Raw genomic sequence first — 13214 nt, 5'->3', positions numbered from 1 at the left:
ATAACAGACCCGGTGCTTATTTTCCACTCACTTTTACTCTTAGATGGAATTTTAAGAATACAAAATCTGTGTCTGGGTTAGGTGGACGAATGGGGATACAATTTAACATCATAATCAACCCAGGACACGGGGGGTCCCTCAATTTTTTTTTTCTGGAGGTTCACCCCCTTCCCCAATATTTCCTCCATCCCCCTCCCCCCAAACTGAGGTGAGAAAATGGTTTCTTTAAATTTTTTCTGGCTTTTTTTTTTTTTTTTACCTTCCCCCCCCTTTTTTTTCCTTTTTTCATCTTTTTATTTATTTACACTTAATTTGGGGGGCCAAGGGGCAGGAATTTTGGGGTGGGGTCACCTGGGGGGACAGGAAACAGGGAGACCTCCCTCCCCAAAAAAACGGGAAAAATCCTAAGATTTCTGGTGTTTCTCCCCCCACCCAAGGTATGAAAAAATTTATGTTCTCAGATTTTTGGTGATTTTTGGGGAGAGAGTTGCAATTTTGGTGGAGGTTTTGGGAAGGCTTGCTGGTTTTTGGGGAGTTCTCCCAGGATTTGGGGTGGAATTGGAGAAATTTGGGGGTTCGGGGGGAAATTTGGGGTTTTGGGGCAAAACTCTGAAGGTCCTGGGGGGAATTTTGGGGTTTTAGGGCAAGAATTTAAGGATTTTTTTCTAACATTTGGGTGTTTGGGGAGGAAGTTTGGGGCTTTGGGGAGAACTTTGGGGTTTTTAGGGAGAGGATTTGGGATTTGGAGAAAAAAATTGGGGATTTGGGGGGGAAAATTTGGTGGTTTTGGGGGGAAATTCAGGGGTCCTGGTGGAATTCTGATTTTGGGAAGGGGATTTGGGGAGGATTTTTTGTGTTTTGGGGGAATTTCCATTGATGGGGAGAGGTCCTAATCCCAGTGAGGAGGGGCATTTTGGGGAGGCCTGAATTTGGGGAGGGGTCTCAGGGAGGATTCCCAATTTTGGAGTGAGATTTGGGGGATTTTCCAGCAATGGGGAGGTGTCTTGGGGGTGGGATTTGGGGAGGGGTCTCATCGGGGCACTATCCTAAGCTGGAAGCGGGGGAGATGTTGGGAGTGGAATTTGGGGAGCGTAATAAATGGAAATGATTTGTGCTAACTAAATTGTAACTATTTGGAAAATTATTATTAGAAGCAATCAAGGGAATTGGTGATACAAGGCAGATGTACCCCTTTGCAGATGTTACGTGTTGAAATTAAGGTACAGGATGTAGTTTTGAGGTAAGTGGTGTCCCAAGAAGAAATCAACCTTGAGATGGATAAAGTTGGAACAACTTTAGGCATAAGCCTGAAGATTATGAAGTGTAAGACTAATTAGTGGAACACAATGCTTATTTACATAACACTTAGTACACATGCAAAACCTGTAAGGTTATCCAGAGGACAATGAGGATGAGCGTAAGCCTTCATCCAAAATACCATCGAAAGGAGACTGAAGACTCCCTAGCAACAAGTGAGGCTTGCACCATGAAGAATAGTGATGTAAAATTAAAGAATCAAAAACAGGAGGAGACTTAGGGGAAACATGAATGAATATGTATAAGCATACAGTATATAAGTTTAGTTTGAATTGCTTTGTTTTGGTACGTGAGGCAGGGTGAGAAGCCCTGCCCATACCCCAGTCAGTTTTGCTCATGCTTTAATCATACTCAATTACTAGCAAATTATATTCACACATATATATATATATGAAGATATTCACTAAATTGTACTCTTTTACTGAATTGTTTTCCTTTTATACCAAATTTCTATTCAATCCACTAAATAGTATTATTTTTTATATTGCATCTTTGTATTCAATTCACTAAGTTGTATAATTTTTTCCCTTGTTATTTAATTGCTGTTAATTCAATAGATCTAGTTGTCTGATTTTAATTTCATTTACAACAGCACCAAGAAGAAAAGGGGCTTACTGAGAGCAAGCAAACTTAATCCTCTGCCAGGACACAAATTTAGAGGGCAAAAAATTAAAAACCCCCACAGCATCAGCCCAGCTTCCCAGTGAGAAAGGTTGGAACTCTCTGCCCTCAACACTTCCCCAGCAGGTTTACAAAGGTAACTGGGATCTAAGCTGTGCCCTCTGAATCAACAGAGCCAGCCTCCCTTCAAGCTGAAAAACCACAGCCCCAGTTATAGCCCTGGGTGCCTCCTGTGCCCCAGAGAATGGCCCAGCTCACCCGGCCCAGCCTGGCCCGAGCAGCCCGGACTGGCCTCAAGGGATGGGCTCCACGTGCCCGCTGTGCCCACAGGCCGGGCCCAAGGGCTCACAAGAGGCTTCCTCCCAGCTCTGCAAAACCTTGGCCAAGACTGTCCCCTTTGCTGTGCTGAGAAGAGTAAAAACCCCTCTCAGTTTAACCCCACTGCACTCCTCATGGGGAATCCCTGAACACCTTAGGAGAGAGCCCAAATTTTCCCTGTGTGCCTCATGAGGTGCAGGCCCAGGTGATGCCACTGAAGGAAATGTGCCCTCACAGCCCAGGGACGCTCAGCACGGGCTCCCCCAGCCCCTCGGGGCCCCACCGCTGGTCACGGCAGCCCCTGCCTGGCTCCTGCCTGCCCACACCATGGTCATCCCCGGCTGCTCCTGGACATGGAGCTCAGCCGAGGCTGGTGCCGTGTGGGCTTTGCTGGTGGTACCAGCTGGACACTGGGGTGAGAGCTCCATCTCTTTATTTGAACAAAAATCATGGGCCAACCCCTGCTCTGGTGGACAGGGGCTGCCCAATTTCAGTCCTGGCCAGGGAACAGGGCCAGGGGGCTCAGGGGCAGAGGGTCTCGCTTGGGAGGTGTGCGTCTTGGGATGCCCTCAAGACGGGGATGCAGCTGCAGCACAGCAGATGGGGAGAGATGTGAAGAGCGAGGATAACAGGTCAGCTTCTCAGACACTGGAATCTTTGGCTGCTCTTCTGAAGCTGCAGAGGTGCTCCTGTGGAGAGAGGAGGTGGCTGAGGCCCCCAGCTACCGCTGGCACTCAGGGACCCTCCTGAACAGCAGGGCCCAGAGCGGCCAAGGCTCCCCAGCAGGGCTGTAGCTGCTGGCACAGCTTGGCCCAGCTGGACAGCTGCCCCTCAAGGCCCCAAGCAAGCAGGGGATGGCTCTGGGCAGGGTCCCTGGCCAGGAGCGGGCCCCAGAGCACCTCTGCCTTTCAAGGGCAATCTCGTCCCCGCTCTTTCTCCTGCCCACCTTGCTTTGCCTCTGCCTGCTGCTCCTGGGGCTGCTCTTGGCCAGGCAGCCTCAGTGGGAGCCAGCACTGGCTGCAGCCCCAGCGGGCTCCCCAGGACAAGGCCCAGCAATTAAGAGGCCAATGAAAGGCCTGGGCAGCAGCAGAACTCTCAGCAGAGTTATTTGGGCAACCAAGGCCTACCCACAAGTGCACAGCAGCCTCACTGGGAATGTTTCCTGACTATGAGCAGCCTTTCAAGAAGCTGTTTGAGGCCGAGATTGCAAAACACTCACCGTTTTCCCTTCTGGCAATACCAGATTCCGGCACAGCACATCATCAGGAAAACTGCTCCACCAGCCACAATGGCCATTAACTTAATCAAACCATCTGTTCCCTGGTAGAAAACTCTTCTCATGCTTTCCCAGATCTTCTGAGCATGTGCTGTGGTGCCAGCTGCATCTGTGGGAGCAATGGGCAGTGTGAGCCTGTGCTGTGCTCCACTGCTGAGCTGGCAGCACGCTGGATACAGCCAGGACGTTCTCTGTTTCCCCCAGAGCTGGGGCCTGCAGGCACCTTGCCACCCCTTGGCACAAGACTGCTCAACCCCCTGAGCTCGAATGGCACAATTTCTCTGTGCTGTGCTGGTCTTCTCCAGGCAATACTTGTCAAAGACATGGATAAGGATCAGGAAAATGCCCACGGTTTTGGAAATGCTCCAGGGCCACCCCTCTTCCAAACAGACCCTAAACCTGAACTAGCCTGAAACTGGAAATTTTCAGGGGATCTCAAGGTGTGCGTGGCCCATGGTGCAGTTTGAGTTCCCTGTCACCTGATGCCAAATGCTTTCCTGCAGAGGCTGGGGAGAAGCTGCAGCCAGGCCAGGCTGGGAAACAGCCCTGTAGGCCATGAAAGCAGCAGTGGGGCAGTGAGGCTACCATGGATTCCTTCCTGCTGTACCGGGCACACGGCGTGTCCAGATGTGCAGAGAAAGCCCCCGGCTGCTGAGTGTCAGGAGGAGGCTGAGGGACATGGACCCACCATGGCATCCCTCCAGATCATTCAGGATTACGTCCAGGTGTTTGAGTTCCCCCATTGCTACATTACTATCTCCTATAGGTTTGTTCTTCTTTCTCAGGGGACCATTATATAAAGTATTTGCATTTCCCAGGAATGGATCCCACAGAACCAGTGGTCAGCCTGTGGGATCAGCAGGGAGGCACCACACACCCCAGTGATGGGAGCTGGGCTTGCTGGCAGAATTTAGCTCAGGAGCTGGGAAAGTCCTCCCTGCAGACACACCTATAACTCAACAGCCACAGAAGCTTCAGTCATGTCTGCTGATCTGCACAGGCAGCACTGAGCCACAGGAGCAGTGAGAGGATCACGCAGGGTGAGGGCACAACCATGTACGGCTCTGTCCTGGCACCTGCAGCAATGCCACCCTGGCCGACCCTTGGGCTCTGAGCTGGCGGCTCTCCCAGGGGGAAAGGCCTTGACCTACCCTCATAATCTTCCTCATCATCAGGCTCAGTAACTGATATGGATTGGGAATCCGGATCATCTTCATCATCAGGTTCATCTGCAAAGAAAGTCAGGACAGAACAACTCCCGTGACACTGCTGAAGATTCTTCTTCAGGCTGGAGTGGCAGTGAGTACACCTGGGTGACTGCTGCCCTCCAAGGCACTCCCTCCTCTCTGCCTTCCACTCAGGAGCAAGGGCAGGGGGACCACGTGCCTGCAGTGGGCCCACAGTGGGATGGAAGGAGCCCCTTGCATGGCAGTCAGGGGAGAAAGGACTCCCTGGAGCTGCCAGCAGCTCTAAACTGAGCCTCAAGCAGGGCCAGGGCTTGGCAGCTGGAGCAGGAGCATCTCAGGTTCCCTGGGGCCAGAAAGGAGCCACACAAGGCAGAGCCCCAGGGCACAGCCCTGAGCCCAGCCCTTCCCTCTCTGCTCTTCTCTGTGGCTGCACAGAGCACACGGAAGGAGACACTGGCATTACACACAGGAAGAGGATTGACAGCTAAATGCTCCTTCCTCCCACTGACAGCAATGCTGTGGGATCACTCAGGGCTCCAGAAGGGAGCAGGGCAAGGTTTCCAGAATCCATCAACCTTCAGACTCTTGAGGGAAATGGCACATGAGTGAGCTTTTGCCACCTTGACACGGATTGTTCTGTGCAGAAAGGGACATTGAGAACTTGCCTCCAGCATCTGGCAAGGTCTTCAAACCGCCATTTACCAGCACTTCCAAATGCTCCATGTCACCATCCCAATCTAGAAGGGAGCACAGATCAGAACCATTCCATGGTGTGCTGGGATCCCCTTCTGCCTTACGGAACTGGGCACTGCAAGGAGGTCACGTAAGGCCATGGGAGCCAGATGTCAATGGACATGGCCAAAGCTGCAGAGGGGCCTGAGGAAAGCTCTGGACTGGCTCTGGACATTCTCAACACCTTTTCCATGCTCTGTGCAAAATCCCTGAAAGGTAGGCACTGCCAAGGAGCAGAGATTTACAGCTCAAGCCTCAGCAGGGCTCAGGCCCAGAGGCCCAGCAATTACCTCCTGGGACTGTGCCTGGCATGGCCTCCCTTCCTGCAGCAGAGGCTGCCCATGAGCCACTGCTTCCTCCGGGAAATGGCACCTTCAGCACAGCCTTTGGGTTCATCTCTGTAGGAAGGAAAAGCCACAGCTGGATCAGATGGAACCATTCCCCATTGAGGAGGTGGCATGTTCAAGTGGCAATATTTGTTAAAGTCATGGTTAAGGATCAGGAGAAAGGCCAGGTTATTGGGGCTGGCCAGGGCCCTCCCTCCTCCAAACAGCCCCTACACCTGATCTAGCCCAAGACCAGGAAATTGCAAGGGATCTCTGGCTGTGCATGGCCTGTGCTGCAGTTTGGGCTCCCTGTCAGCTGATGCCAAATGCCTTCCTGCAGGGACTGGGGAGAAGCTGCAGCCAGGCCAGGCTGGGAAACAGCCCTGTAGGCCGTGAAAGCAGCAGTGGGACAGCGAGGCTGACATGGATGCCTTCCTGCTGTGCCAGCCATAGCATGTCCAGATGTGAAGAGAAAGCCCCCAGCTGCTGAGTCACAGGAGAAGGCTGAGGGACATGGACTCACTATGGCGTCTCTCCAGTTCACTCAACATCTTATCCATGTGTTTGGATGTCTCCAGCGACTTACTATCCTCTGTAGGTTTGTTCCTCCCTCTCGGAGAACCTTAACAGAAGGTATTTCCATTTCAGATGAATGGATCCCATAGAACCAGGGCTCAAGCCTGGGGGATCAGCAGGGACAAACCACTCACCCCTGTGATGGGAGCTGGGCTTGCGTGCAGCAACCAGAAAAGGAGCTTGAAATGTCCTTGATGCAGACACACCTGTAACTCAACAGCCACAGAAGCTTCTGTCACCTGGTTTGTGACAGGTTGTCAATGATTATTTCTTGTTGGGACAGTGAGAACATACCTGCATGGGGCTCCAGAGGCTTAAAATCTTCATGCAGCCAAGCTGCTGGAGGAGCCTTCCTACCACCCTTGTCTAGAAAGGAGCACAGATCAGAACCATTCCATGGTGTGCTGGGACCCCCTTCTGCCTTAGGAAACTGGGCACTGCAAGGGGGTCGGGGGATGGCCAAGGGAGCCAGATGTCAGTGGACATGGCCAAAGCTGCAGAGGGGCCTGGGGAGCTCTGGACTGGCTCTGGACACTCTCCACCTTCTTTGCAGGCCCTGTGCAATATCTCTGGTGGGGTAGCGGCACCAGCCCAGGGCCCAGGGGCTCTCCCTGCCACAGAGGTAACCATTAAGCCCTGGGCCAAACTGCAGCATTCAGTGCCACAGACATCCCTACCTCCGTCCTGCCCTCTCTCCTGCCCTCCGTCCTTCAGCTGGGACAGCTCCCCCAGCCCAAGGGGACAGAGCCAGGCCCTCTCAGGGCACACTGGAGCTTTACCCTCCCCTCAGCCCTTTCCCCACCATGGGCATTCCTTGAAGCCGCTGCCAGGTTTTGGGATGTGTCTCCCATGGAGGGACCTCAGCAGAACTGCTCAGTAGCCGAGTGCCCTGAGCCTGCTCAGGATAATTCCTCTGCACTGTGCTCACACAGCCAAGCAACAGAGATGGCAGCTCAAGCCTCAGCAGGGCTCAGGCCCAGGGGCACAGCAATTACCTCCTGGGACTGTGCCTGGCATGGCCTCCCTTCCTGCAGCAGAGGCTGCCCATGAGCCACTGCTTCCTCCGGGAAATGGCACCTTCAGCACAGCCTTTGGGTTCATCTCTGGAGAAAAGAAGAGCCACAGCTGGATCAGGTGGGGCTGTTCCCCAACAGGAAGGTGGCATCTTCAAAAGGCAATACTTGTCCAAGTCATGAATAAGGTTCAGGAAGCCATCAAAACTTCGGAGCCAGGACAGGGCCCTCCCTCCTCCAAAGAGCTGCCATTCCACATCTACCCCAAGATGAGGAAATTGCAAGGGATCTCTGGCTGTGCATGGCCTGTGCTGCAGTTTGGGCTCCCTGTCAGCTGATGCCAAATGCCTTCCTGCAGAGGCTGGGGAGAAGCTGTAGCCAGGCCAGGCTGGGAAACAGCCCTGCAGGACATGAAAGCAGCAGGGGGCAGTGAAGCTGCCATGGATCCCTTCCCACTGTGCCAGGCACGGCGTGTCCAGATGTGCAGAGAAAGCCCCTGGCTGCTGAGTCTCAGGAGAAGGCTGAGGGACTTGGACCCACCATAGCGTCTATCCAGTTCACTAAGCATCTTGTCTTCTGTGGCTTTATTCCTCCCTCTAGGAGAACCTTAACAGAAAGTATTTCCATTTCAGATGAATGGATCCCACAGAACCAGGGCTCAAGCCTGTGGGATCAGCAAGGACACACCACTCACCCCTGTGATGGGAGCTGGGCTTGCGTGCAGCAACCAGAAAAGGAGCTTGAAATGTCCTTGATGCAGACACACCTGTAACTCAACAGCCACAGAAGCTTCTGTCACCTGGTTCATGACAGGTGGTCAATGATTATTTCTTGCTGGGACAGTGAGAATATACCTGCATGGGGCTCCAGAGGCAGAAAATCTTCATGAAGCCAAGCTGCTGGAGGAGCCTTCCTACCACGCTCATCTGGAAGGGAGCACAGATCAGAACCATTCCATGGTGTGCTGGGACGCCCTTCTGCATTAGGGAACTGGGCACTGCAAGGGGGTTGGGAAAGGCCGTGGCAGCCAGATGTCAGTGGACATGGCCAAAGCTGCAGAGGGGCCTGGAGAGCTCTGGGCTGGCTCTGGTCACTCTCCACCTTCTTTGCAGGCCCCATGCAACATCCCTGGTGGGGCAGCGGGACCAGCCCAGGGGCTCTGGGGACTCTCTCCCTCCCACAGAGGAAACCCTCTCTCAAGCCCTGGGGAAAACCATCCCCAATGCTTCCCAGGGAGAAGGAAGTGCTGTCTCAGGAAAGGGAAGCCAGGCCCTGGGCTCACCTGCTCCCTGTGCTTGCCACGGAGCAGCCTGGGCAGCCCTGTCAGGCAGGGCCACTGCCAGGAGGAGCAGGAGGAGGAGGTGCAGAGCAAAGGCCATGGTGCCTTGCCCACTGCCAGTCCTGCAGCTCTTGCTGCCACCACTGTCCTGACACCGCTGTCCCAATGTCAGCACCGCTGCTGCCACAACAGTCGTGGTCAGGGACTGACTGCTCGGTCCTTGTGGTGCTGTGCAACCACGGGGCTCTGGGACCTCTGTGACCTCAGAGCCTGCTGTCACCTCAGCCTGCTGTCACCCCAGAGACTGCTGTGACCTCATGGCCTTGGCTGTACCCCCTGAGTGTTCTCCCATCTGTACTCCAATCTGTACTGGACTGATTGTAAATCTTTGACTTCATCAAAGGGTCATTGCCAAACAAAACCTTGGTTTTGCCTGCTGACATTGCTGGTCATGTTCTGTCCCATGAGATGCTCTTGATGGTTCCCTCTTTTCCTGGGCATGGCACTGGAGGAGGTCCAGGCCCAGGTGATGCCACTGAAGGAAATGTGCCCTCAGACCAGGGACACTCAACACAGACTCCCCCAGCCCCTCGGGGCCCCGCTGCTGGTCACAGCAGCCCCTGCCTGGCTCCTGCCTGCCCACACCGTGGTCAGCCCCGCCTGCTCCTGGACATGGAGCTCAGCCAGGGCTGGTGCTGTGTGGGCTTTGCTGGTGGTACCAGCCAGACACTGGGGTGACAGCTCCATCTCTTTATTGGAACAGAAGAGCTGTGTCAGGCCCTGCCCTGGCAGGAGGGACCCACCTTCAGTCCAGGCCACAGAGCAGGGCGGGTCCCTTCAGGGACACAGGGCCTTGCTTTGGGTGGTGGCAGCATCTGCACAGCAGCAAGCTGGTAATGCAGCTGTGGCAGGGACATCACGTATGGGCATGGAGATGTGAAATGTGTGGTGCAGGTGTCCCTGACTGAGGTGTTTGGCCTTTCCTGTGAAGCTGCAGAGGGGAACCTGTTGAGAGAGGAGATGGCTGAGGCCCCAGCTGCACCTGGCACACAGGGACCCTCTTGCACACTGGGAGATTCTCATTGTGCTCAAAGTTTCCCTCTGAAGACTAAGAGCTGAATGTGGATGGGCTTAGCAACTGGTCTGCAGCCAAACAATTGAGTTAGCAAAAGAAGAAATTGAGAAAATACAAGTTTATCCATAGCAAGGAAGAAAGCAAGGCCGTTAGCATGGAAACCAATAAAAAGGTGCATAAGGGGTATTTACAGTTGTAATAAATGGAATTGGTTTGTGCTAACTAAATTGTAACTGTTGTTAAAGTTATTATTAGAAACAATCAAGAATCAGTGTTACAAAGCAGATGTACCCCTTTGCAGATGTTACATGTCAAAATTGAGGTACAGGATGTAGTTTAGAAGATAAATGGTGTCTCAAGACCAAAATGGCCTTGAGATGGACCAAAATTAGAAGAAATTTAGGCATTGGGCGTAAGGATTAGTAAATATAAGGCTAATTAGTAGACTAACATAACACAAGGCTTAGTACGCACATACAAACCTGTAAGGTTATCCAAAGGACAATGAGGAAGAAGAGAAGCCTTCACCAAAAGACCACCAAAAGAAGACTGAAGACCTCCTAACAACAAGTGAGGCATGTGCCATGAAGAAAAGTGACGTATAATCAGAAAAATCGGAAATAGGAGGAAACTTACAGGAAACATTAATGAATAAGTATAAGCATACAGTATATGAGTTTAGCTTGAAGTGCTTTGTTTTGAAGGTGAGGCAGGGTGGGAAGCCTCCATACCCTGGTGGGTTTTGCTTATGCTTTAATCATACTTAATTACTAGTAGATTATATATATAAATTTTATTTTTTATTAAACTGTATTATTTTACTAAACGGCATTCCTTTATACCACATTACTATTCAATGTAGTAAATTGTATTCATTTTTAATTAAACTGCCATTAAGCCAAGGGACCTAGTTGTCAAAATTCTAATTTCATTTATAACAATATTTTAGCAAAGAAAGCTGGTACAACAACATTGGTATTTAAAAAACATGACGCAATATGAGCTATATTAACAAAGAAGGCACCTTACAGTGACAACATTCTACTGTTCAAACTGTAAAACATCTTTGTGTACTGATCAGGAGGTCAGGATTTACTCTTTACAATCCTGATGCTGAATGTCTCCTTAGGTTGTCTGGCCACAGAGAAGAATGAATCCCTTGCAGGCTGCCCCTGTTTGGACAACCTGCTCCTCACCCCGAGCCTCAGCATGTCTGACATGGCCCACCTGGGACAGACATCCCAAAACATTGATAACATTTCTCTTTAGAATTTTTCTTTATCATTAAAATCTAATTAATTAAAAAAATAAAATTTTATTATTTTATAATAATATTGTTCTGTATTTTTAGAACCTAATTTTTATATTTATATGAAAGAATTGATACAATTTTAGCAACTAAAAACATTATCATTCCTTGGTCAAAGTACCACAATTCCCTTCATTAATTAATTGATCACTATTTATCCCTCTTTATGCTAATTTGTCCTACTTTTAGTCCTTTGATCATATTTTTTAATCATTTTCTCAGACAGGGTAAAAGGGACCACTTTGGGGTCCATGGAAACTTTTCTGGGGAACATTTGGAGCAGTTTTGGGTCTGGAGACGGAATTTAGAGAGAACTTGGTGGTCTGGAGGACACTTGGGGGAGCCAGGTGGGCACTTAGGGATTCTGTGGGACAATTCGTGGTCTGGGGGAGCACTTGGGCATCCAGGGGGGCTCTTGGAAGTCAGGGAGGGGAATCTGGGGATACTTCGGGGTCTGGGCGAGCACTTGGGGGGCTGTAACAGGGAATCTATGGGTCGCGGGGGATGATGTGAGTTGTAGGCGCCGGTATAATATGGTTTAATGGGGCCGCGGAGCATCACGGGAGTTATAGGCGCATCTCCAGTGGTTCCGGTGGGGCGTGGGGCATGACGGGAGATGGAGTCCCAGCTGGAATAGCGCTCTATGGGTTCCGCGGAGCATGATGGGAGCTGTAGTCCCGGAAGTGGCTCGGAAGGCACGTTTGGCGGTGTGGGGAAGCACTTGGAGAGCACTTCTGCGTCCGAGCCGTGGCTGCAGGTCCTCGGGGCGAATGTATACGGCTCGGGAGCACTTGGGGGGAACCTGGGGAGGTCTAACTGGGCCCTTTTGGGCAGGGGACACGGCAGGAGGTTTGGGCGCGGAACTGTGTTCTGGGATGATGGGAGATGAATTCCCAGCCGTGTCTGGAAGGGGCATCTGTTGGGTCGGGAGCATTCAGGGATCCAGGGATGCTTTGGAGGGTCCTGAACGGGTGCTGAGTGAACACTTGGGGATCCTGGAGGGTTTGGGGCACACTTATGGGACATATGGGGGGCGATACTGGGGTTCTGGGGAGCGCAGGGCATATTCCCAGTTTCTCCCAGTTCCTTCCAGCATGATCCCATTTGATCTCAACTCTCCCAGTCAGCCTCAGCACGATCCCATTCACTCCCAGTATATCACATTTGCCCCCAACCTGGTCTCAATTGCCCCCTGCAGCCTCCTACTCACTGCCAGTATCTTCCCAGTATGATGCCAGTATGATCTGTCTCCCTCAGTGTGATCGCAGTCTCTCCTGGCATGGTCCCAGCTGCTCCCAGTATCATCCCAGTATGATGTCAGTACACAGCCAGTGCAATCTCAGCCACTGCCAGGACGATCCCAGGATGATCCCAGTACAAATCAGTCCCTGCCAGTGCTGCCACTCCTGGGATCCCCCAGCCCTCTCTGTGTTCCCCCCTCCCGCATCTTCCCAGAGGAGCCTCAAGGGTTGGCAGTCCCCAGCCAGGGTCCCCAGCCAGCCCCAGGTTGGATCTGCAGCCCCCAATTTTCCCAATCTCCCAGCGGGTGGGAGCAGCGGAGAGCCCCACGCTGCCCATCCCGACCTGTCCCGGCTCCATCCCCGCTCCTGCCGTGGGCTGTGAGGGGTTTGGGAATGGGTCACTGAGGTTGTCACTGCTCCTGGGGGAGGAGGGGGAGGGATGGAAGAGGAGGGACAAAGGAAGATCATAGAAAGGAGAAGGAACCACAAATTCACGGGACCCTCAACAGCCTGGAGAGGGGCAGGGGGGAATCCTTGGACCCCCTGCACTCCAAAGCAGAGCATCAGGGGAGAAGGGGCCATGGGAATCCAAAAAGCCCCATCATCCCTAAATGAGGAGATGGAAACAGGGGAAACTTTTTGGATTCCTGGCACTCCCAGTAGCCTGAAAAGGGCAGGGACTGAGCAGACAGGGGAACCTGAGTGCAAGTGTAACCCCCAGCAGCTGAGACAGGGAGGAACCCCTGAACACCAAAGGCAAGAGACCAGAGATGGAGAGCTCCTGGGAGGCAATTTCAGGGCTGAATTTTGGTGTTTGGGAGGTTTTTATGGGCCCCAGATGACCGGTGACTTCTAGAGATGGACTTGGACCGAGAGACATTCAAAGTCAATGTACTCTTCCCCTATTTTACCCATACCAGGATTTCCCAATCCTAAACCTTGTC

General features: G+C 52.2%; 2 protein-coding genes across 2 annotated transcripts in view; one reads left to right on the top strand and one right to left on the bottom strand.

The window, feature by feature from the left end:
- The window catches only part of LOC147647051 (uncharacterized), a 96996-nt gene that overhangs the window by 54294 nt on the left and 29488 nt on the right, over positions 1–13214 (top strand). The gene's annotated exons all lie outside the window — the stretch shown is intronic.
- Positions 2673–8854, bottom strand: LOC147647053 (uncharacterized). The gene is made up of 12 exons (XM_086872668.1): positions 8649–8854; positions 8221–8292; positions 8061–8132; positions 7907–7972; positions 7349–7456; positions 6648–6719; positions 6488–6559; positions 6364–6399; positions 5742–5849; positions 4684–4761; positions 3476–3641; positions 2673–2945 (listed from the first exon to the last, which is right to left on the bottom strand). The coding sequence occupies exons 1-12, from the start codon at positions 8743–8745 to the stop codon at positions 2747–2749; spliced, it is 1146 nt and encodes a 381-aa protein (XP_086728794.1). The 5' UTR covers positions 8746–8854; the 3' UTR covers positions 2673–2746.

Source organism: Cyanistes caeruleus, unplaced genomic scaffold, assembly GCF_971803275.1.
Source record: "Cyanistes caeruleus unplaced genomic scaffold, bCyaCae1.hap1.1 HAP1_SCAFFOLD_69, whole genome shotgun sequence".
Lineage (NCBI taxonomy): Eukaryota > Metazoa > Chordata > Aves > Passeriformes > Paridae > Cyanistes > Cyanistes caeruleus.
The sequence above is the reverse complement of the archived record's forward strand: the minus strand, read 5'-3'. Positions and strand labels throughout refer to the sequence as shown.